The sequence below is a fragment of the Eschrichtius robustus genome, chromosome 12 (genome assembly GCF_028021215.1).
Source record: "Eschrichtius robustus isolate mEscRob2 chromosome 12, mEscRob2.pri, whole genome shotgun sequence".
Lineage (NCBI taxonomy): Eukaryota > Metazoa > Chordata > Mammalia > Artiodactyla > Eschrichtiidae > Eschrichtius > Eschrichtius robustus.
The window spans coordinates 92011514-92038314 of record NC_090835.1 but is presented as its reverse complement, the minus strand read 5'-3'; the positions used below and the strand labels follow the sequence as shown (position 1 = coordinate 92038314).

General features: G+C 36.6%; 1 protein-coding gene across 4 annotated transcripts in view; it reads left to right on the top strand.

The window, feature by feature from the left end:
* Positions 1-26801, top strand: part of CDKAL1 (CDK5 regulatory subunit associated protein 1 like 1) — a 650586-nt gene that overhangs the window by 458333 nt on the left and 165452 nt on the right. For all 4 annotated transcript variants that reach the window (XM_068557565.1, XM_068557566.1, XM_068557568.1 and 1 more), the window contains one exon: positions 19975-20155. In XM_068557565.1, the coding sequence (XP_068413666.1) occupies positions 19975-20155 (181 nt within the window). The remainder of the gene's footprint in view (positions 1-19974; positions 20156-26801) is intronic.

Here is a 26801-nt window from a genome sequence, read left to right as displayed (position 1 = left end):
GTATTCTGATTTGAACTGTATCAAGAAGACTTTGGTGATAATGAAAAGATTGATTAGGGCTGCGTTTTGGAGAGCATCACATGCCAGCTGATGGCCCCCATATACTCACCCTGGAGCGTCCCTGGGAGTACTTACCAAAATCAGAGTCATGATTTTGTTTGGTTGTTTAAAATAGCTTCAGGTAATAAATATTTTTGGCTTTGTGATTGCAACTGTCACAATTACTCTGTTCTTGTAGCCAAAGCAGCCATAGTCAGTATGTACATGAATGGGTGTGGCTGAGTTCCAGTGAAGCTTTATTTATAAGACTAGGCAATGGCTAATTTTGGCCGATGAGCCATAGTTTACCAACCTTTGATCTGATTTTGAGAGTAAACTGAATTTAAACAAAACAGAACATGAGTTCCACTAATAAGGGATAAAGAAAGTAATTGTGAATAATCTAATACTACTGTGTTTGGATTTGATGGCATTTGGCATGCTCCCTCTCTGTATTTTTCCAGTATTTACGATGCTACTATACAACTTGCATTTTAGGATGGTATACACTCGAAATGTGATATCGATGAGTACCATTTCTTGCTGATAATGATACTTCCATTTAAAGTAAAAATGTGCCTAATTTCTTATTTACAGTGGACTGGATTTTAGAGGCAACCACCTTACGACTATACCATTTTATAAATTATTCTTCCTGAGACCTGATGTTTAGTCACCTTCCAATTATGTTTTCCTATTAAAGAATGCTATGATCTGGGTTTGAGTCACTAAAATTTCAAGTGATTTTTTTTTTCAAAGTTTAATTTTAAAGGATTTAAGCAACTTGCCCAACTTTGTAGTTTTTGCCCTGTCCTGATACTCGTTTAATTGGTTCTGCTAATGTGAATGCCCTTTCAAATATGAAAAAAAATAAAGCAAGAGGGAAACGTTGATTATTTCAGTAATTGGATTTTCTCTTGAATAAAATTATTTCACCCACTTTATCTTTCTGACTGAAGGGATGGGGGTGGTTGACCAATTTTCTTTCATATTATTGTCAGAAGCAGACAGAGGTATGGTCTGTTCCAAGGTATCAGAATAGCATATTGGGTTTGGTTGTAATTAATTACCGATGCTGAATACACTCTGGCCCCTGCTTTCATTCCTAAATCTAAATTTCCACTGTGTGCAAAATAATTCCATCCAGGAAGAATTCTAATTACTTTAGTAATTATCATCTTATCTCTAAATGGAATTCAGACATTTGCCGCAGTTTATGAATGTTAGAAATGTTTCATTTCCTTTTCACCTTGAGTAACAGAAAAATACACATTACGGAATCTGGCTTCATTGAACCTTATAATTCATGTCACCATAGAAACGGAAAAACTCATATAAGAATTGTGTTAACAGTACCATAGAGAGTAAATACCTTCACTTTAACTGGCAATATCATAAAATGATTTTATAACAGATGTGTAAAACTTCTGTGAAATTTAATATGGTTCCTTTTAAATATTATAACAATATTATCCAGTTTGCTTACTTTTAATTTTTAAAGCAGTATCTTTGGTCTTATGGAAGGCTTTGTGCCTACTCTAACATGTTTGCTGTGGAAAGCAAGCACGGTGTTACAGGATAAAAAACTTACTTAACATAGTATTTATTTAGTTTTTAGTTAACAGTGATGATTCATTTGATTTTTGCTTGAAGCCAAACTGTATATTCTGGATTTAAACCAGGTTTAGAAATGTAATGGATGACACCAGATTCTTCGGCGTCATCTCCATCTGCTTGGCCCCCTGTCTTTTTTTTTTTTTTTTTTTTTTTTTGCCCTGTTTGACAGCCACGTTTCTTTCTGAGTTTCAGAAACACTTTTTCCCATGTACTTGATCAGTTTTATCACAGATATTTAACAGTTAGTCATTTTTTTACCATTTTATTTTGTTTTCAGTTTTAATATTTTTTAATTGAAATATAGTTGACTTACAAGGTTGTACTAATTTCTGCTATACAGCAAAGTGATTCAGTTATACATACATATACATTCTTTTTTTATATTCTTTTCCATTATGATTTATCATAGGGCACTGAATACAGTTCCCTGTGCTATACAGTAGGGCCTTGTTGTTATCCATTCTCTGTGTAATAGCTGACATCTGCTCACCCCAACCTCCCACTCCATCCCTCCCCCAACCCATTTTTTTTACCATTTTAAATCCCGATTTCTTAGAATTTCCAGAAATTTGCAAAGCTTTAGCAAATCATTTGTCATTTTATCCATGTTCCTTTCCTTGTCTGAAACATATTACTTTTTTACCTCAAAAAAGTAAAATTGTGCCAAATTTAAACAGTAAACCATCTGAATTTTTTTAAGCTTCTTAAAAGATTTTATTACTTTCAAAGAGAAGGAATAATTTAAAAAGCTAATTGCTACTAAATTTTTCTCAGAGTGAGACCTTGAAAGGCTATCTTTGTTTATAAATATCACTTAAATTACTATGTGAATTATATATTAACATGTAGATTTTGGCTACTGTTGAAAGCAGTTTCTTCAAACAAGTAGGTTAAACTGCTCTCTAAAGGTCAGAAATGTTATACGTCCTGCTTTGAAAAAGACCACAGCTATTTATTTCTAGGAATACATTTATATTCTTATTGTATTCACGTTCCAAAAAATAGGGTTGACGTTTTTCTAAACCATTTTACCATTTATTTCTAATTTTATTCTCAGAGAATGTGGTCTGTGTAAATGTGATCTCATTAAGGTAGTAGAATACTGATTATTTTGATTAAGGTCCTATTAGGAAGAAAAACTTTGCAAGCATTTGCTACCAGAGGATATTTAGAATTCAAATCCAAACCTTTCAAGGCGATCAGTGCTATTTCCACTACTCTACCCTGGTGGTTACGGAGGCATTTAAACCCTAAATGGCAGAGGAGCTTCAAGATGGCGGAAGAGTAAGACGTGGAGATCACCTTCCTCCCCACAAATACATCAGAAATACATCTACATGTGGAACAGCTCCTACAGAACACTTACTGAACGCTGGCAGAAGACCTCAGACCTCCCAAAAGGCAAGAAACTCCCCACGTACCTGGGGAGGGCAAAAGAAAAAAGGAAAAACAGAGACAAAAGAATAGGGATGGGACCTGCACCAGTGGGAGGGAGCCGTGAAGGAGGAAAGGTTTCCACACACTAGGAGCCCCTTCGCGGGCGGAGAGTGCGGGTGGCGGAGGGGGGAAGCTTCGGAGTCACGGAGGAGAGCGCAGCCACAGGGGTGCGGAGGGCAAAGCGGAGAGATTCCCGCACAGAGGATCAGTGCCGAGCAGCACTCACCAGCCCGAGAGGCTTGTCTGCTCCCCCGCCGGGGCGGGCGGGGGCTGGGAGCTGAGGCTCGGGCTGCGGTCGGATCGCAGGGAGAGGACTGGGGTTGGCGGCGTGAGCACAGCCTGAAGGGGGCTAGTGCGCCACAGCTAGCCGGGAGGGAGTCTGGGAAAAGGTCTGGAGCTGCTGAGAGGCAGGGGATGTTTTCTTGCCTCTTTGTTTCCCGGTGCGTGAGTAGAGGGGATTCAGAGCGCTGCTTAAACGAGCTCCAGAGACGGGCATGAGACGCTAAGGCTGCTGCTGCTGCCGCCACCAAGAAGCCTGTGTGCAAGCACAGGTCACTCTCCACACCTCCCCTCCCGGGAGCCGGTGCAGCCCGCCACTGCCAGGGTCCCGTGATCCAGCCAGGGACAACTTCCCCGGGAGAACGCACGGCGCGCCTCAGGCTGCTGCAACATCACGACGCCTCTGCTGCCGCAGGCTCGCCGCGCATCCGTGCCCCTCCCTCTCCCCGGCCTGAGTGAGCCAGAGCCCCCGAATCAGCTGCTCCTTTAACCCCGTCCTGTCTGAGCGAAGAACAGACGTCCTCAGGCGACCTACATGCAGAGGCGGGTCCAAATCCAAAGCTAAATCCCAGGAGCTGTGCGAACAAAGAAGAGAAAGGGAAATCTCCCCCAGCAGCCTCAGGAGCAGCAGATTAAATCTCCACAATCAACTTGATGTACCCTGCATCTGTGGAATACCTGAATAGACAACGAATCATCCCAAATTGAGGCGGTGGACTTTTGGAGCAACGATATATATGTTTACCTTTTTCTCTTTTCCCGTGTGGATGACAGGGTGTTGGTGCTCTGACCAGGCATCAATCCTGCGCCTCTGAGGTGGGAGAGCTGAGTTCAGGACACTGGTCCACCAGAGACCTCCCAGCACCACGTAATATCAAACAGCGAAAATCTCCCAGAGATGTCCATCTCAATGCCAAGACCCAGCTCCACTCAACGACCAGCAAGCTACAGTGCTGGACACCCTATGCCAAACAATTAGCAAGACAGGAACACAACGCCACCAATTAGCAGAGAGGCTGCCTAAAATCATACTAAGTTCACAGACACCCCAAAACACACTACTGGACACGGTCCTGCCCACCAGAAAGACTAGAACCAGCCTCATCCACCAAAACACAGGCACCAGTCCCCTCCACCAGGAAGCCTACACAACCCACTGAACCAACCTTAGCCACTGGGGACAGACACCAAAAACAACGGAAACTAGGAACCTGCAGCCTGCGAAAAGGAGACCCCAAACACAGTAAGTTAAGCAAAATGAGAAGACGGAGAAACACACAGCAGATGAAGGAGCAAGGCAAAAACCCACCAAACCTAACACATGAAGAGGAAATAGGCAGTCTACCTGAAAAAGAATTCAGAATAATGATAGTAAAGGTGATCCAAAATCTTAGAAATAGAATGGAGAAAATACAAGAAACGTTTAACAAGGACCTAAAAGAACTAAAGAGCACAGAAAGAGAGATGAACAACACAATAAATGAAACTAAAAATTGTATAGAAGGGATCAATAGCAGAATAACTGAAGCAGAAGAACGAATAAGTGACCTGGAAGATAAAATAGTGGAAATAACTACTGCAGAGCAGAATAAAGAAAAAAGAATGAAAAGAATTGAGGACAGTCTCAGAGACCTCTGGGACAACATTAAACGCACCAGCATTCGAATTATAGGGGTCCCAGAAAAAAAAGAGAAGAAGAAAGGGACTGAGAAAGTATTTGAAGAGATTATAGTTGAAAACTTCCCTAATATGGGAAAGGAAACAGTTAATCAAGTCCAGGAAGGGCAGAGAGTCCCATACAGGATAAATCCAAGGAGAAACACCCCAAGACACATATTAATCAAATTATCAAAAATTAAATACAAAGAAAAAATATTAACAGCAGCAAGGGAAAAACAACAAATAACATACAATGGAATCCCCATAAGGTTAACAGCTGATCTTTCAGCAGAAACTCTGCAAGCCAGAATGGAGTGGCAGGACATATTTAAAGTGATGAAAGGGAAAAACCTACAACCAAGATTACTCTACCCAGCAAGGATCTCATTCAGATTTGATGGAGAAATTAAAACCTTTACAGACAAGCAAAAGCTGAGAGAATTCAGCACCACCAAATCAGCTTTACAACAAATGCTAAAGGAACTTCTCTAGGCAGGAAACACAAGAGAAGGAAAACACCTTCAAAAACAAACCCAAAACAATTAAGAAAATGATAATAGGAACATACATATTGATAATTACCTTAAATGTAAATGGATTAAATGCCCCAACCAAAAGTCATAGACTGCCTGAATGGATAGAAAAACAAGACCTGTATATATGCTGTCTACAAGAGACCCACTTCAGACCTAGGGACACATACAGACTGAAAGTGAGGGGATGGAAAAAGATATTCCATGCAAATGGAAATCAAAAGAAAGCAGGAGTAGCAATTCTCATATCAGACAAAATAGACTTTAAAACAAAGACTATTACAAGAGACAAAGAAGGACACTACGTAATGATCAAGGGATCAATCCGAGAAGAAGATATAACAATTGTAAATATCTATGCACCCAACATAGGAGTACCTCAATACATAAGGCAAATACTAACAGCCATAAAAGAGGAAATCGACAGTAACACAATCATAGTAGGGGACTTTAACACCCCACTTTCACCAGTGGACAGATCATCCAAAATGAAAATCAGTAAGGAAACAAGCTTTAAATGATACATTAAACAAGATGCAGTTAATTGATATTTATAGGACATTCCATCCAAAAACAACAGAATACACTTTCTTCTCAAGTGCTCATGGAACATTCTCCAGAATAGATCACATCTTGGGTCACAAATCAAGCCTTGGTAAATTGAAGAAAATTGAAATCGTATCAAGTATGTTTTCCAACCACAACAGTATGAGACTAGATATCAATTACGGGGAAAAATCTGTAAAAAATACAAACACATGGAGGCTAAACAATACACTACTTAATAACCAAGAGATCACTGAAGAAATCAAAGAGGAAATCGAAAAATACCTAGAAACAAATGACAATGAAAACACGATGACCCAAAACCTATGGGATGCAGCAAAAGCAGTTCTAAGAGGGAAGTTTGTAGCAATACAGTCCTACCTCAGGAAACAAGAAACATCTCAAATAAACAACCTAACCTTACAACTAAAGCAATTAGAGAAAGAAGTACAAAAAAAAGAACCCCAAAGTTAGCAGAAGGAGAGAAATCATAAAGATCACATCAGAAATAAATGAAAAATAAATGAAGTAAAAATAGCAGAGATCAATAAAACTAAAAGCTGGTTCTTTGAGAAGATAAACAAAATTGATAAACCATTAGCCAGACTTATCAAGAATAAAGGGGAGAAGACTCAAATCGATAGAATTAGAAATGAAAAAGGAGAAGTAACAAGTGACACTGCAGAAATACAAAGGATCATGAGAGATTACGACAAGCAACTATATGCCAATAAAATGGACAACCTGGAAGAAATGGACAAATTCTTAGAAAAGCACAACCTTCTGAGACTGAACCAGGAAGAAATAGAAAATATAAACAGACCAATCACAAGCACTGAAATTGAAACTGTGATTAAAAGTCTTCCAAGAAACAAAAGCCCAGGACCAGATGGCTTCACAGGCGAATTCCATCAAACATTTAGAGAAGAGCTAACACCTATCCTTCTCAAACTCTTCCAAAATGTAGCAGAGGGAGGAACACTCCCAAACTCATTCTACGAGGCCACCATCACCCTGATACCAAAACCAGACAAAGATGTCACAAACAAAGAAAACTACAGGCCAATATCACTGATGAACATAGATGCAAAAATCCTCAACAAAATACTAGCAAACAGAATCCAACAGCACATTAAAAGGATCATAGACCATGATCAAGTGGGGTTTATTCCAGGAATGCAAGGATTCTTCAATATACGCAAATCAATCAACGTGATACATCATATTAACAAATTGAAGGAGAAAAACCGTATGATCATCTCAATAGATGCAGAGAAAGCTTTCGACAAAATTCAACACCCATTTATGATAAAAGCCCTGCAGAAAGTAGGCATAGAGGGAACTTTCCTCAACATAATAAAGGCCATATATGACAAACCCACAGCCAACATTGTCCTCAATGGTGAAAAACTGAAACCATTTCCACTAAGATCAGGAACAAGACAAGGTTGCCCACTCTCACCACTATTATTCAACGTAGTTTTGGAAGTGTTAGCCACAGCAATCAGAGAAGACAAAGACATAAAAGGAATCCAAATCGGAAAAGAAGAAGTAAAGCTGTCACTATTTGCAGATGACATGATACTATACATAGAGAATCCTAAAGATGCTACCAGAAAACTCCTAGAGCTAATCAATGAATTTGGTAAAGTAGCAGGATACAAAATTAATGCACAGAAATCTCTTGCATTCCTATATACTAATGATGGAATATCTGAAAGAGAAATTAAGAAAACACTCCCGTTTACCATTGCAACAAAAAGAATAAAATACCTAGGAATAAACCTACCTAAGGAGACAAAAGACCTGTATGCAGAAAATTATAGGACACTGATGAAAGAAATTAAAGATGATACAAATAGATGGAGAGATATACCATGTTCTTGGATTGGAAGAATCAACATTGTGAAAATGACTCTACTACCCAAAGCAATCTACAGATTCAATACAATCCCTATCAAACTACCACTAGCATTTTTCACAGAACTAGAACAAAAAATCTCACAATTTGTATGGAAACACAAAAGACCCCGAATAGCCAAAGCAATCTTGAGAACGAAAAATGGAGCTGGGGGAATCAGGCTCCCTGACTTCAGACTATATTACAAAGCTACAGTAATCAAGACAGTTTGGTACTGGCACAAAAACAGAAATATAGATCAATGGAACAGGATAGAAAGCCCAGAGATAAACCCACGCACATATGGTCACCTTATCTTTGATAAAGGAGGCAAGCATATACAGTGGAGAAAAGGCAGCCTCTTCAATAAGTGGTGCTGGGAAAATTGGACAGGTACATGTAAAAGTATGAAATTAGAACACTCCCTGACACCATAGACAAAAATAAACTCAAAATGGATTAAAGACCTAAGTGTAAGGCCAGGCACTATCAAACTCTTAGAGGAAAACATAGGCAGAACACTCTATGACATAAATCACAGCAAGATCCTTTTTGGCCCACCTCCTAGAGAAATGGAAATAAAAACAAAAATAAACAAATGAGACCAAATGAAACTTGAAAGCTTTTGCACAGCAAAGGAAACCATAAACAAGACCAAAAGACAACCCTCAGAATGGGAGAAAATATTTGCAAATGAAGCAACTGACAAAGGATTATTCTCCAAAATTTACAAGCAGCTCATGCAGCTCAATATCAAAAAATCAAACAACCCAATCCAAAAATGGGCAGAAAACCTAAATAGACATCTCTCCAAAGAAGATATACAGATTGCCAACAAACACATGAAAGAATGCTCAACATCATTAATCATTAGAGAAATGCAAATCAAAACTACAATGAGATATCATCTCACACCAGTCAGAATGGCCATCATCAAAAAATCTAGAAACAATAAATGCTGGAGAGGGTGTGGAGAAAAGGGAACACCCTTGCAGTTTTGGTGGGAATGTAAATTGATACAGCCACTATGGAGAACAGTATGGAGGCTCCTTAAAAAACTATAAATAAGACTACCATATGACCCAGCAATCCCACTACTGGGCATATGCCTTGGGAAAACTATAATTCGAAAAGAGTCATGTACCACAATGTTGATTGAAGAACTTATTACAATAGCCAGGACATGGAAGCAACCTAAGTGTCCATCAACAGATGAATGGATAAAGAAGATGTTGCACATATATATACAATGGAATATTACTCAGCCATAAAAAGAAACAAAAGTGAGTTATTTGTCGTGAGGTGGATGGACCTAGAGTCTGTCATACAGAGTGAAGTAAGTCAGAAAGAGAAAAACAAGTACCCTATGCTAACACATATATATGGAATCTAAAAAAAAAGTGGTCATGAAGAACCTAGGGACAGGACGGGAATAAAGACGCAGACCTACTAGAGAATGGACTTGAGGACACGGGGAGGGGAAAGTGTAAGCTGGGACAAAGTGAGAGAGTGGCATGGACATATATACACTACCAAATGTAAAACCTATAGCTAGTGGGAAGCAGCTGCATAGCACAGGGAGATCAGCTCAGTGTTTTGTGACCACCTAAAATGGTGGGATAGGGAGGGTGGGAGGGAGGGAGATCCAAGAGGGAAGAGATGTGGGTATGTACGTATATGTATAGCTGATTAACTTTGTTATAAAAGCAGAAACTAACATGCCATTGTAAAGCAATTATACTCCAATAAAGATGTTAGAAATAAATAAATAAAAACTAAATGGTTACCTGCTAACATTTTTTTGATCATTATCATCACTCATCAACAAATAGGTAGATGTAATTATTCCTATTTACAGGTGGCTCAGAGAGAGGAAGCAGTAATAGTACCACTAGAAAGAAATCAGATTTAAATCCAGACAGATTTGGGTCCCCATTTTCTAGCCACATTTCACAGATTATCTTACTTTTCTGAGCCTCAGGTCCCTCTTTCACAAAATAGGGATGACAACACATCCCTTCCTGGTCTGCTGTGAAGACCAAGTAAAGTAATGAATGTAAAGCACTTACAATAGCAAGTGCCGTATAGTACGTGCTTAATAGACACCAGCTTGCTTTTTTGTTCCTTAAGAGACTAACAGAAATGGGGAACAAGACCACACCAACTACCTTGAACCTGGACTCTTCTCCTTCTATTACACGTATAGCCCCTATTTCTGCTCACATTTCTTTTGTATCTGGTAGTGTCGATAAGTGTTAGTAGAAAATTTTAGCAGGAGTGTATGATCAGAGTATAAAAGACACTAAAACAAAGTTGACATGACATGGTCAGTTTGATATTCTTCATCACAAAAAAATTAGAAGACACTGACATGGTGAAGTGATTTATGTATAAAGTATAAGAAATTCTAAAATGTTCTAGATATGAACAATATTCCAGCTTCAGCGCCGCCTGACAAAAGTCCAGAAGTATCTAACGAAGGAATTACACCAGAACTGAGTTTGTTTCTGGAAGTCTAATTATGTTAAAAACAACTGCACAAATAAAAACTGTTCAATACAAGTTGACAACTAAAAATAAACTAAATAAAACTAAAAGAATAAAGTTAAAATAGCTCAGACAAGTTTTTACTTAGAAGGTAACTTAAAGAGCAGTTCTACACACAGTTTTCTGTTCGTTAAAGTTTGCTCAAGTGTGTACATCAATGAGATGAGTACCTAAGTGACACAGATAAGAGATAAGACTGATCCTTCCTTTACCATTTAGTGATTCTGTGATGATTGGCAATTTCTTCTACCTTTTTGAATCTTATTTCCCTAATGGTGCTTTCCCTATTTCCCACAGGGACAAAATAGAATCTATCTTATGTGGAGGTTTTATTAAATAAGATGTAAGTTGTTCACATATTGCCTGGCACTTAGTATTATATAATAAATGATGTTGTTATCATCTCTCTGACAGGGTTACAATAATAATAGCTAAAACATGTCAGGCAGTGCGTAGCAGGCACTGTCCTGAGCAACTAGTGTATATACTAATTCATTAATCCTCTTATCTGTGAATACTTTTACTATTCTTATTTTATAGAAGAGGAAACTGAAGCATACTAGTGCTAAATAAGTAACTTGCCCAAGAGCATGCAGCTGGTTAGTGGCAGAGTCCCTCAGTTACACATGGGAAGAGTTTTCTTCTAGATATCCATGTTAAAAAATTAGGGATGAACTCCCAAGCCACACCAGTCTTTCTTTGTCCTAGTGACTCATTATGGCTTTTCAACCCTTATCTAAATGTTTCAGGGCTTTTTCTGTCTTCAGCTCAGGTCCTTTAAGAATTTCTTCGTAAAATTATGAAAATAAATTTAAAGCTGCTGAAAGGTGTCTTAACTTTATTTGAAGATGTCATATTGTTTCTCCCTAAATTTCCTCTTTCGGTGTGAACAGAATGATTGTTCGTTGTCATAAATCAGTAGTTGGGAAATAAGTCCAAGTTTTCCTCCTTCTAATCCTTCCTGATAGCAGGCTCTGAACATAATTCCCTTTCAACCTTAACCTTACCTTTTATTATCTTTGCCTTTTGCCCCTATTTGGCCATATTTAATTCTTGGACTATGCTTTGTCGAAAGCTTAGCTAGTAGGGCTTCTTAGAATGAAGTATGTTCTGGAGCAGGGGTTCCCAACCCCTGGCGGTCCTCGGCCTGTTAGGAACCGGGCCGCACAGCAGGAGGTGAGCGACAGGCGAGCAGGGAAGCTTCATCTGCCGCTCCCCATCGCTCGCGTTACCGCCTGAAGCATCCCCCCTCCCTCCCCCTGCCCCCTGCCCCCATCCGTGGCAAAATTGTCTTCCACGAAACTGGTCTCTGGGGCCAAAAAGGTTGGGGACCGCTGTTATGGAGGATTGCGTAACTATCTCTCTGTCTTCAGAAAGATGTTTTTTGTTCTAGTTTTGTTTCTTTCACTTTTAAGAGGGTTGCTGTGGGTATAATTCAGATACCATCCAATGAGCACCCAGTGTAAGAGTATGTTTGAAGATTTTTAGTGAATGTATACATTTGTGCAACCGTCATCACAAGTCAGTTTTAGAATGCTTTGGTTGTGACACAGAGTTTCTTAATGCCTATTTGGAGTGAATCCCTGCTCCCAGTCCCAGGCAACCAATGATCAGTGTTCTGTCTCTCTAGTTTTGCTTCTTGTAGAAATTTCATGTAAATGGAAACAGTAAGTAATCCTTTGTGTCTTCCTTCTTAGGATGTTTTCAGGGTTCTTCCATGTTGGTGCATGTATCATTAGTTGGTTCTCTTTTATTTGTAAGTAAATTTCCATTGTATGGATATGTCACATTTTGTTTATCCATTCACCAGTTGATAGACACTTGGACTGTTTCCAGGTTGAAGCTATTAATGAAGAATGCTGCTGTAAAAATCCACATACAAGTCCTTGTGTGGACATACGTTTTAATTTCTCTTGTGTAGATAGCTAGGAGTAGACTTTCTTAGTCACAGTAAGTGTGTATTTAACTTTTCAAACAATTGCCAAACCATTTCCCAAAGTAACTGCACCATTTTAAATTCCCACCTACAATGGATAAGGGTTTCAGTTTCTCAATATGCACATTGATGTCTGTTGTTTTCTAGTGTTTTTTCAATATAGCCATTCTCCTGGGTATGTGGCATCTTACAAGGTTTTAACTTGCATTGCCCTGATTATTAACGACGTTGGGCAATTTTTTATGCACTTATTAACTATTCATATATCTTCTTTAGTTAAGTGTTAAAATCCTTTGCCCATTGTACAGCTGTGTTGTCTTCCTGTTGGTGAGCCATAAGAGTTCTTAAAATATTTTGTATACAAAATATACGAATCTTTTTATCAGATATATGATATGTAAATATTTCTTCCCAGTCTATGGCTTCTCTTTTTGTTTTCTTAATGGTGTATTTTCAGTAAGTCCAATTTATCAGTTTATCCAATTTTTTTTCATAGATTGTGCTTTTGGTGTTGGTGTTATAGCTAAGAAATCTTTTCCTTACTCAAGTCACAAAGATTTTCTTCTGGAAGTTTAGTACATCTAGCTCTTACATTTATATCTATGATTCATATAGAAGTACTTTTTGTGTATAATGTAAGGTAAGGTAAGGGTCTAACAAGTTTTCTTGGGGGGGGCATATGGTATCCAATTTCTCCAGCACCATTTATTGAAAACACTGTCACCTGCCCTCGTTGAATTGCCTTGGCAGTTTTGTTGAAAATGAACCATAAATGTATGGGTGTATTTTTGGACTCTTTGCTGTTCCACTGATCTGTCATTATACTGCTACCACACTGTCTTGATAGTGTAGCTTTGTAGTAAGTCTTTTAAGTCAGGTTCATCCATTCCACTAAGTTTGTTCTTTTTCAAAATTGTTTTGGCTATTTTAGGTCCTTTGCATGTCCATATAAATTTAGAATCAGCTTGTCGATGTTTTCTACAGAAAAACATCCTGAAATATTTTGATAGTAGTTGCATTGAATCTTTTTTTCTTATTTATTTATTTATTTATTTATTTATTTTTAACATCTTTATTGGAGTATAATTGCTTTACAATGTTGTGTTAGTTTCGGCTATATAACAAAGTGAATCAGCTATACATGTACATATATCCCCATATCCCCTCACTCTTGCGTCTCCCTCCCACCCTCCCTGTCCCACCCCTCTTGGCAGTCACAGAGCACAGAGCTGATCTCCCTGAGCTATGCCACTGCTTCCCACTAGCTGTCTATTTTACGTTTGGTAGTGTATATATGTCCATGCCGCTCTCTCACTTCGTCCCAGCTTCCCCTTCCCCCTCCCCGTGTCCTCAAGTCCATTCGCTACGTCTGCATCTTTATTCCTGTCCTGCCTCCAGGTTCTTCAGAACCTTTTTTTTTTTTTTTTTAGATTCCATATATATGTGTTAGCATGCGGTATTTGTTTTTCTCTTTCTGACTTACTTCACTCTGTATGACCGGCTCTAGGTCCATCCACCTCACTACAAATAACTCAATTTCGTTTCTTTTTATGGCTGAGTAATATTCCATTGTATATATGTGCCACATCTTCTTTATCCATTCATCTGTCAGTGGACACCCAGGCTGCTTCCATGTCCAGGCTATTGTAAATAGTTCTGCAATGAACATTGTGGTACATAACTCTTTTTGAATTATGGTTTTCTCCGGGTATATGCCCAGTAGTGGGATTGCTGGGTCATATGGTAGTTCTTTTTTTGCCCTGAATCTTAGTATCAATTTGAAGAGACTAACCATCTTAACAACAGTGTAATCTTCCAATCCTTGAAAATGATATATTTTTCAATTTAATTAGCTGTTCTTTTATTTCTCTCAGCAAATTTTAAGAAACTTTAAATTATCTGTTTCTATGCTCAAATTTATTCTTAAGTATTTTTATGCTATTGTGAATGGAACTGCTTTCTTGATTTCATTTTCTCATTATTCATCACTAATATATAAAAATACAATTGATTTTTTTAACTTTTTACTTTATATTAGAGTATAGTTGATTAACAGTGTTTTGATAGTTTCAGGTGTACAGCAAAGTGATTCAGTTATACATATACCTGTATCTATTCTTCTTCAAATTCTTTTCCCATTTAGGTTGTTACATAATATTGAGCATAGTTCCCTGTGCTGTACAGCAGAAAATATAGTTGATTTTTATATGTTGATCCGTAGCTTTAGTGAACTCATTTATTCTAGTAGATTCATTAGATTCCTTAGATTTTCTATGTATGAGATTATGTCACTTGCAAAAAAAAAAAAGACTTTTTCCTTTTCAGTCTATATGCTTTTCATTTCTTTCTCTTGCTTTTCTGCACTGATTATAATGTTCTACTCCACTAATATTTTGAAGAAGTGAGAACAGAATTCTCTGCCTTGTTACTATTCTTAATGGAAAAGCATTTAGTCTTTCACCAATAAATATGATAGTAGCTGTAGATCCTTTATCAGATTGCAGTAGTTTCCTTTTGTTTTTTCTTTGCTGAGAGTTTTTATCATGAATGGGTGCTGGACTTGTAAACTGAGTTTTCCGCATGTACTAATATCACCATGGAGTTTTTATCCTTTATTCTTTTCATATGGCTTATTGCATTAATTGATATTTGCACGTCATACCAACCCTTGCATTTCTGAGATTAAAAACATGGTCATGATATACAATACTTTTTATGTGTTTTGAGGCTCACTTTGCTTATCTTCTGTTAAGAATTTTTGTCTCTGAGTTCATGAGAGTTATTGGTCTGGAATTATTTCCATCTCTTTCTCTGGTTTTCATACAGGCTACTATTGCTGGACTTGTAAAATGAGTTTCTCATCTATTTTTGAAACAGTCTCTGGGATTTCCCGGGCAGTCCAGTGGTTAGGACTCAGGTCTGTCACTGCCAGGGCCCCAGGTTCGATCCATGGTTGGGGAACTAAGATCCCGAAGCAAGCTGCATGGCCAAAAAAAAAAAAAAAGGAAAGAAACAGTCTTTGTAGAATTAGTTTTATTCTCTCCTAAATGTGAAGTCATCTGGGCCTGCATGCCTCCATTGTTTTGTGTTGTTTTCTTCGGTGACAGTATTTTAAATTACAAATTCAATTTTTGTAATAGATAAAAGGCTCTGCAGATTTTCTGCTTCTTCAGTTTTTATAATTTATGTCTTTCAAAGAATTTTCCTGTTTCATCTAAGTTTTTAATTTATTGGCTTAAAATTGCTTACAATATACCCTTAGTATCCTTTTAATGTTGATAGCAACTGTAGTGCTGTCCCCTCCTTCATGCCTGAAGTCGGTCATTTGTGTCTTCTCTTCTCTTCTCAGTCTACTAGTAGTTTAGTAATTTTATTAATTATTTTTAAAGGTGCACCTTACTTTTATTGTTTTTTCTCTATTTTCTATTTTATTGACTTCTTCTTTTACTTTATTATTTCCTTTATTTTACTTTGGGTTTGATTTGCTCCTGTTTTAAAACTTCTTAAGGTGGAAGCTTAGATTATTGTTTACCTCTTTCTAACACAGACATTTAAATCTATAAATTTCTTTATAAGCACTGCTTTAGCTGTATCCCATATATTTAGATATCGTATATTTTTATTTTCATTCCGTTCAAGATACTTTTTATTCCCTTTCTACTTCCAGTTTAGCTTCCCTGAAATTATGGAGTAATTGTCCTGGAATTAATCTCTATAGGACTAAAAAATGTTTCTTTTAATCATGTGTTTTGTTTATGCCTAATAATTTTAATAGGTCTGATTCTTTTACTGATCATTTTTACCGCTTTCTTTTGAGGTAGATAGTGTGTGTGTTAGTCTCACTTTTTTCACATGTGGAATTTGAAGCTCATAATTTATTGATCTAAAGAATGAAATAGAATCATCCTTTTTATATTTTTGCCAGTGAAACACCAAATTGCAAGTGAAAGTCTTGAGGTGTATTAAAGTACAACATTTTTTGTAGTATTTCAAATACAGTATGGCGTGTATATATGTATGTATTTTTAGTCAAGGTGGATAATTAAGTATTTTTAAATATTTGGGGCTTTCTTAAATGCTGGCCTAGTGCCAGCAAATAGGTAGTACTCTACTTACATGTCCCTGATCGATTTTCATAACTAATCATACAGCTCAATGCAGATGCATAATTGGAAACTTTCTCATTAATTCCATTCCCAAGTTATTTAATGAACTCTTTTTGCAAGTAAATAGCAAGTATAAGTCAGAAAAAAATGGGTCAAAACTTCTCTTATTTAAGCTAATTGGACATTTTCATTTTCATCATTCCTTCAGAATTAATACTACTATGAAAATGTAAATATAGAAGGTCTTTTAAATTTTAAAAAGGCATAATACCTAGTAATTATATTTATTAGACTCACAGCTTCAATAAATTTGTGGAAATGATCATTTTTAAAAATTTTAGTAATTTGAAAATTCATACCGTCGCAAAAAACAGCATTTACTCACAATTAGCATATTAAATATTTGGATTAATATTCTATTTTATGCCCCTTAAAATTTCCTTATAGCCACTTAAATCATATGCATGCAATTAGTTTAGAATTTGGTCCACCTCAAACATTTTTGATTTTTCTTATGAACTGAAGAGAATATTTACTAATAAGCAAATTAGCAGTGTAAATATGAGATATTTTATTTGGTTCACCTAAGGAGCCCAATTATTTTGAAGAACCTAAGTAGCATGATTTGCATATACAAAATCAATGTATAGATGAGCTTCAATATTAAAGTGTAGTCTCTACTTTGAAAACATTTTTTGGGTAATCAGTTTATATTCTTATATAATTTGAAACTTAAACTGCTTTTACTTTTAAATACTAACTTAGGTCTTTCACGAATTCATGGTGTCCTATCCCCACCTCTGTTATTGGTCACCTTTTTGTGTAGATTATCAAATATATTTATACATTGAACATCCCCTTCCTTAACATTTATGATGACTACTGTAAAGGTTTGTCTTTTCTTTTTCACTATGGACTTTAAGGCCAAAGTAAGCAGGTGTTACATAATATTGAACTCAACTACATTGGATCAAGAAGGATGTGGGGTGAGGCGGGGGAGGATCAGTAAGGTACTTTCCTTTGGGAATACCCCATAATCTAGTGCCGAGTTCATTCCAATTCATAGCCTGGAACAATAACCAATTGTCTTTGTCGCTGCAGTGTTTCACAGGCAATTTCTCAGATTTTTTTTTTTTTTCCTGATTTCTTAGGGGAGATGGACTCTTCTCTGTCACTTCTGCTGTGATCCATTACTTTTATTTTTAGGTGTGGATTTCTTTTGTTCAGAAATAGTTGTAAGTCAACTGTAAAAAATTGCTAATTGAAGATATTAACATAATTCTATTTCACATGCTTTAGTTAGTCTAGAAAATAGTCTTTTTATTTACAATTTACTGTAAAAGTATATTTTTTATGGTTTTCAACAGTAATTTTGATAATTATCCTTAAAAGAGAAAAAAAAGTTTTATAACACGATAAAATTTTTTAAAATAATTTTTTTCCAAATATACTGTTAGATTTTTCTGTATGTATATTGTCTCATTTTCTATTTAGCATCAGATAGAAAAGTTCCAGACCTTGGAACTTCCCTTACTAATTAAAGTTCAGCCAAGTTAATAGCTGGGTGAGACTAAGCAGAAATCAAGAAAGAAATATTTTTAAAAATAAATTTGTCATTCTTTCACACGGAATATTGTAGCATACTTATGGAGAAACTCAATGGCCAAAGAGAAATGACTTCCAAGATGCTAACATATGGACCTATTGAAAAACAAATGGAGCTTGTTACCCAGTCACTGTGATGAAAAGCTTTTAGTGCTTTATTCTTAAGTATTAAAGGGCAGCAAGAGTCACTATTTATTACGGCAGGTCTCAGTCATGAATGAAAGGGACCAAAATCCAAGAACCCAGAGGAAATAGATACAGTTATAGTGAGCAAAGGAAAGATTGTGGATAAACTGTAATTGGTATCCTCAAAGAGTTAAGAAAACATGTTGCATCTCTAAAAAACAGTAAACTGTGAAAAGGAAAACTGGAAAATGAGAAAGAGCTCTCAGAAATTTAAAATATGATAAACAATTAATTTTTTCAATTGAAGCATTGGAAGATAAACTCAGGTAAATCTTTCAGAAAATTTAACAAAAGCACAAGATGGAAAATAATAGTGGAGCAGCTTAGAGGGTCAATCCTGTAGTTTCAACATTCCAAGGAGAGGAGTTGCAGAGAGAGAAAAATGATTTTAAAAATAGCATAAACTTAGACCTATAGACCATGAGTCTCCAGATTGTACCCTGTACAAATATTTAAATACTTAATCCAAGACGTATTATCATGAAATTTAAAAACATTGAAAAAAATTAGTAGCCTAAAAGCTTTCAAAAAGATAGTGGGGCACATGTAAAGAAGTTTGCATCAGAGTGAATCTGGACATCTCATCTCAACCTTGCCAACTTAAAAAAAAAAAAGGGAACAATACAAAATTCCGATGGGTAATACTTTTCATTTTGAAGGGCTATGCACCCCACACTATCAGTCAGTTGTGTGTGGATTAAGACATGTTCAGAGATGCTAAAACAATAACAAAATTTCCCTGCCACTCTTTTTGATGAAGCTTCTGAAAGAATGCTCCAGCAGAATTAAGGAGAATAGAATAGTCAAGAATTAGGAAGGCATAGGATCCAGAAAAAAAAAGGGGGGGGATTGAAAAGAAAACCAAGGAACCACATTCAAGGATGACAGCTGGTTCATTATGAAAGCAACACATACTTGAAGAAAGTTAGGAGTGGCATTTCCAGAGAGAAAAATGGAACTGGTAAATTGTATAGTACATTGAGAGTTTAGAAAGTAGTATTGGTTTTTGATAGAACTGATGGATCTTCTGGAAAACATTTACATAGGTACATAGACTATTAAGCAATTTTTTTAAAAAAAGGAGGCAATTATTAACTCTAGGAAAAATTAAATATGGCAAAAGAAAACTTACTGATAGTATACCAGTTGGCTGTGAAAGTGAACAATACCTCAGCATTTATACCAATGGAAATACTATTAACACTATTAATTTAACTAAAAATTGAGCAGTGATTATGTTGGGAAGGGAGGGATAGAGTAGTTTAAAGAGCTGAATCCTCATTGAAGTCTGCAAATATTGCCTAATAGTCAGTAAGTCTAGAAATAGAATAAGCATCAATATTAAAATATAGAAGGATGAAGAAACATCTGAAATTTTTAAAAATGGGTATTTCCTGAGGATGATAGGGGGCCGCGTTTTCCATAAACTTTTAGTATTTAGGGCATTTTAAAACTGTTTGCAAACGTCCCTTTCCTAAAAATAAAATTTAATTTTAAAGGAATAGTGGTATTTAAAATGTCAAGGAAATAGAATAATTATGGACTGTAGTCAACTTTGTACATTTTTGTTTTATTATTTTCTAGAGTTCCTGGAATAACTATTGCTACAGACATTATCTGTGGTTTTCCTGGAGAAACAGACCAAGATTTTCAAGAAACAGTGAAACTTGTTGAAGAGTACAAATTTCCAAGTCTCTTTATTAACCAATTTTACCCAAGACCAGGAACTCCCGCTGCAAAAATGGAACAAGTTCCAGCTCAAGTGGTAAGATACTTTTCTTGTAAGGTATTATATTTAGCCAACAGCTATAAAAATGCAGCTGTGTTGCCTGCCTTAACACAACTAGCTCATGGTATAACCAACCCTTAAGTTACAAAATACGGAATGTTTGTTCCCAGTTGGGGTCAGGGGCAGGGAGACCTTGGTACATTAAATGACCTTAGGCAACTATAATATTACCTTTTTTTTTTTCTCTTGAAGAGTGAGGTTCAGATGACACGGGGCACATTTTTTAAACTAATATCTGGTACTAACTGTTTATAGGATAAAGCCTTGGATCTTTCACAATAAGGCAAAATTTAAATATCTGTGAGCAAAGGAGGCTTCCCTGCTTCTTAAGAGATGCTTTTCATAATTTGTTACTTTCTGAGGGTCCCCTGGTTTTCCTACTTTTCCATGGGATAGATATGATGCTGTCTGTCTATTTCGGATGTGTGTTGCTTTCACAGTGAACCTCAATTTAATTTCCTTCTTACATGTTCATAGATATATTAGAATAAGATGACCTAAAATAAATGTGAAAAAGTTTGAGAGCCAGTAAAGGCAAACTGTTTCCCAGAATGCACCAGAAATTAATGACCTCAAACAAACATTTAGTTTCTAGATTCATTGGCCCAAGATGAAAAAATGTTAGTAAGCCTTAAGAGGAAGTAGAATTTTTTTCACTGAAAATTTTCTGCTTTGTTTCTGATTACTAAAACAAATTGTGTGCTACCATTAATTTTTCATAAACATAAAAAGAAATCAAATGAACTAATTACTTTTTATATCTAAATTATAATTTTTATTGACGTATAATTTGCATTCAGCAAAATTACCTCTTTCCGGCATATAGTTCTTTGAATTTTGATGAATGCATTCACTAGCGTAACTGGTCCCACAATCAAGATACAGAACGGTTCCATCAGGCCCCCCCTGCCGAACTCCCTTTTACTTTTTTTGTAGTTATCTACTCTCTCCATCCCCAGCTCCTTAACAACTACTGTTCTATTGTCCTTATAGTCTAATTCATTCTTTTTTAAACTTCTTTAATAAAAAAGTTTTTAAACTTCAAAATACCTACAGAAAAGTGTACAACTGTATGTTTTCATAAAGTGAATACTTCCATGTAACCCTCAGTCTGATCAAGAAATAGGACATTAGCAGTACCCCAGAGGTCCCCATCATGCCTTTCTCTTTACTATCCTCTCCTATTTCCCAACAGAAACCACTATCCCTCATTCTGACATATTAGTTTGACCTGTTTTTAAACTTCATATAAATGAAAGAATTCATCAGTGTTTGAATGTTGGGTTTTTAAATTTGACATTGTGTTGGTGAGAGTAGTCTGTTTTTGCTAGTAGCTGTATCTCATTCATTTTCTTTGCTGTATAGTATTCCATTTATGCAAATCACAATTTGTCCATCCTAATGTGAATCAAGAAGAATTGGGTCTTTTCAACATTCCATTGTTAGTATTGCAACTAATACAGCTGTCAGCTTTCCTGCTTGTATCTTTTATTTGACTCGTGTATATAAACATTTCTACTGGGTGTTTAGCTAGGAGTGTAATTGCTGGATCATAGGAAATACAATTACTCTCCTCTACTAGATGCTGCCCAATAGTTTTCCTAACTAGTTGAATTTAGAGTTCCAGCAGCAGTATATCTAAAAATGCTAGTGACTCTGTATCCTTGCCAACAGTTGGCATTATGTTTTTATTAGTAACCATTCTGATGGGAATGTAATGTAATCTTTTTTTTTTTTTGGCTACGTTGGGTCTTCGTTGCCGCACATGGGCTTTCTCTAGTTGGGGCGAGCGGGAGCTACTCTTCGTTGTGGTGCATGTGCTTCTCATTGCAGTGGTTTCTCTTGTTGCGGAGCATGGGCTCTAGGCACGTGGGCTTCAGTAGTTGTGGCACAAGGGCTCAGTAGTTGTGGTGCACGGGCTTCGTTGCTCCGCGGCATGTGGGATCTTCCCAGACCAGGGATTGAACCCGTGTCCCCTGCGTTGGCAGGCGGATTCTTAACCACTGTGCCACCAGGGAATGTCCTGTAATGTAATCTAATTGTGGTTTTTATACCTCCCTGTCAACTATTGATACTGAATACCTTTTATATGTTTATTGGAGATTTGGATACACTTTTTCATGAAGTGCCTGTTCACACCTGTGCCCCTTTATCTCTTGGCTTACCTGTTTTGTTTGTTTCCTCCCCCGTTCCTTCCTCTGATTTATAGGAATTATTTGTGTTTTCTGAAGAGAAGTCCATTGTTGGTCATGGTAATTTAAGTACCTTCCATTCTGTAACCAGTCTTTGCACTCTTTTAATGGTGCCTTTTGAAGAGCATTCTTAATTTTATGTAGAATTTATCAATATTTTTCTTCTTGTTTTAGTGTTTTTTGAGTCCTGTTTAAGATTCCCTTCCCCACATTGTCATGAAGATACCCTCCCCCGCAAAAGGTACTCTTAGAAATTGTATGATTTTGCCTTTTACTTTTAGATCTTTAATCCAGCTGGAATTTATTTTTGTTTAGATTATGAGGTACGGAGGTCAAGACTTTTTTAAAAATATAAGGATATCCATTTGAGTCATCACCACTTATGGAATATTCCTTTACCCACTGCTCTGCCTGGTCACCTTTATCATAAATCAACTATCTCTACACGTGGGTCTGTTCTGGAACTTTATTCTGTTCCTTTGGTCTGTTGATTTTTCCACAAAATCACAAAGTTAATTACTGTAGCTTTGTAATAAGTCTTGATATTGGCAGTGTAAGTATTCCAAATGTTTTTTCCTTGAAAATTGTCCTGACTATTCTTGATCCTTTGACTTTCTAAATTTGTCAACTTCCACCAAAAAATCCTGCTGGAATTTTAACTGATATTGTATTGATTCTATAGATCATTTGGGGGGAAATTGACATTGTAATAATATCAAGTTTTTCATCTTTGAATAAAATAGAGCTGTTAGTTATTTTAATCTTCTTTAATTTCTCTCAGTAATGTTTTATAGTTTTCTGTATACAAGCCTTGCATATCATTTATTATTTTTATCCATACATGTGTATTCCCTTGATATTATTAATCATTTTTAATTGTTACTACTATTTAGAAATAGAATTGATTTTAACACATTTACCTTTCACCCATCAACTTTGCTGAATTTATTTATTCTAATAGTTTTTCTGTAGGATTTTTTTTTCTTCCAATTTTTCTGTGTATACAATTGTATTATCTGAGGATAGTTGCAGTTTTACTTCTTCCTTTTCAATCCTCATAACTTTTATTTCTTATTGTATTGCCTGGAACTTCCAGTACACTACTGAATAAAATTGGGTAGTTTTCTCTTCTTTCCCAACTCAAGAGTGGAGTTTACAGAATTTCACCATTCAGTATAAAAGTTAACTGTAGTTTGGGGATTAGGGAAGTCCCTTTCTAAGTCCTAATTTACCGTGTGTGTGTGTGTAAATTAGGTAAATTATGTCTGTGTGTGTGTGCATGCGTGCTTTAATCATGAATAGAATTAAACTTTTATCACTTTCTTTTCATCTATTGAAATAATCATATGGTTTGTTTGTGGTGTTAAGTCTGTTAATATTGTGAATTCTACTGAATGGCTTCTGAATATTTAAGTCAACCTTGCATTCCTGGGATAAACTTCTCTTGGTCATGATGTATTATTTTTGATATGTTATTTCAGTTAGTTTGCTCAAATTTTGTGAAGAGTTTTTACACCTTTGTTCACGGAAAATTTTGATCTGTAGTTTTCTTGTGATGTCTTCTTAATTTTGGTTTCAGAGTAATGTTGGCCTCATAAAATGAGTTGGGAAGTATTCCTTCCTCTATATTTTGCTGGAAGAGTTTGTATAGTATTTCTATTATTTTCCCTTAAATATACCTAGAATTACCTAATGTATTAAGTGGAATTGTAAGATGGCCCCAGAAACTCCCTCATCCCTTCCCCCCTCATTAGGGTACATACTCTATGTAATCCCTGGGGCTGTTAATTTGCTATTTGCTCTACCCTTTGGTTTCTTGGTTCTGCCCTCTGAGTCATTTTTCCTTGTTCATGAAGGCAGTTTCTCAAAAACGTTGTGGCTCTTCCCTGTACTTCGCTGGAGTTTATTCCATTAGACAAAAATCACATCAGCAGATCTTTATGATATGATACCTTCTCCACCTTAGCCCCCTGCTGAGTACTTTTCTTTGTGTTTTTCCTCCTTGGAATTCCTGGAGCTTCTTTACTCTGCCCTGACCTCTTTCGTCAGCTTTGGAAAATGTCAGCCGTTCTCTCTTCAGGCATTTCTTCTGCTCCACTCTCTCTTTCTCTTCTCTTCTAGAATTTCAGTTATACATGTTATATCTTCGTTATGTTCCCCAATGTCTAACTGATCCTTTTCTATATTTTTCCTTCTTTGTTCTCTTTCTGTTTCTGGGTGTTCTCTCCTCGCCTCTTTTCTAGTTTCTTGCTGTTCACAGTAGTGGATAGCAAGGTGAACAGCAGCAGTAGCGTGTGTGGTCCCTAGAGAAGCAGCACCACTGCCCACCCCTGGGGCTGCTGGAAATGCAGGCTCTCAGGCCCCACCCCATCCCAGACCTTCTCAGTCATTCTTTGTCTCCACATGATTTGTCTGTACATTAAAATTTATGAAGTGCTATTCTAGTTTACTAATCCTTTATTCATCTGTTTTTAATCTGCCATCAAACCCATATATGGAATTGCTCATTTTAATTTTTTTACTTCTAGAACTACAATTTGATTCTTTTTTTTTATATAGATTCCAGTGTTCTAGTGAAGTTCCCCATACTTTCCTCTATATTTTTTGAACATATTTAATCAGTTACCTTAAAGCCCATACTGAATTCTCCAATATCTGGATCTAATGTTGGTTTGTTTGTATTGTCTTTTTTTTCTTGATTTTGATCATTTGTCTTCTCTTTCCATATACCTGATCATTTTTATTATATGACTACCATTGTTTATTAAAAACAACAACTATAGGGTCTAGACTGTAATGTATCTTCCTCTGGGAGTATTCAATTTTGCTTCTGCTAGACTCTAAGATAAGGACTGATTATTTGAATTGACCTGAGATTGATTTTTCAAACGATTTTTCAGTCTTTCTGAGGATTGGGTTATCTCTGGCTTGCCCTTACTTTTTGAAGGCAGGCAGGGGTGTGTTGGTTTTTAACAACTGACATTCAGCAGGATGGGTTCTGATTTATAGCTTTTGCTGATTTCCATAGTATTTACTTCCACTCTTGCCAGTTTCAAATCACCAATGTGATGTCACTGAACAGCATATGAAATTGGGAAGAGATGCACATAATCAACTCTTGTGAGCTGGTAAAAAGCCTGAGCCAACATACCACCTTAGTGGAGCTCTTCAGGAGCTCAGCTGAAATTCTGTGGTGGTTAGCAGGGCCTTTTTTTTACGGCAGGTCTTCAACTCTAATTTTTGTCTCTGCAGGATCATGAGAAGGCTTAAGGCTCTGCACAGTTTCTCAGCCTCTTAGCTTTTACTTGGCTGCTCAGTCTCCCAGTCACTGCTTACAAATTAATAAACACCCAGAAGGGAAAAGTAGATCCAAATATTGAGCTTCTCTCTAGGATCTTAGTTCCTCAGGTTCTCACTGCCTTGGTAGCTTTTTGATGTTCAAACAGTACATATTATAAATTTTATTCACCTATTCTAATTGTTCTTGGCAAGATCATTGGTCTGATACAAGCTGGTTTGCCTTAGCCAGAAGCAGAACTCATTGCATAAAATCAGCGTTCAGATACTATTTATTTTGCTCTTTTATCTTTTAAACATAGCCCCTTAGCATCTTCCTTACATTTTTAGACTTCAGTCACCCAGTCCTGGCATAGCAGAACCTTTTTTTTTTTTTTTAGACTTTATATTTTAGAGCAGTTTTAGGTTCATAGCAAAATTGAGTAGAAAGTACATAGAGTTCCCATATACTCTGCCACACACACATACAACTTCCCCTGATATCAACATCGCACACCAGAGTGTGGTACGTTGGTTACATCGATGAACCTACAGTGGCACGTCATTATCACCCAAAGTCAGTAGTTTACATTTCAATCTACATTCTTTGCATTTGTGGAAATGTGTAAAAACATGCATCTACCCTTATAGTATCATACAGAATAGTTTCCCTTCTCTAAAAATTCTCTGTGCTCTACCTGTTCATCCCTCCCCTACCCCCCAACACCTGGGAACCACTGATTGTTTTTACTGTCTTCATAATTTTACCTTTTCCAGAATGTCAGATAGTTGGAATCCTAGAGTGTTGTATCCTTTTCAGATTGGCTTATTTCACTTAGTAGTGTGCATTTAAGGTTTCTCTATGTCTTTCTATTGTTTGATAGCTCATTTCATTTTAAAACAACAGAAATTTATTGTCTGACAGTTCTGAATACTGAAGTCCAGAGGCAGGCCCCTGCTTCCTCTGGACCACGTAGGAAAATCCTTCCTTGCCTCTTCCTAGCTTTGGGTGGTTTGCTGCTAATCTTTTTCTTTTGCCTGTAGCTGATTTTCTGCCTTCATTGTCACATGGTATCCCTGTGTATCTCTGTCTTCACGTGGCTATTTCTTGTAAGGGCCCCAGCCGTATTAGATTAGGGACCCACCCTATTCCT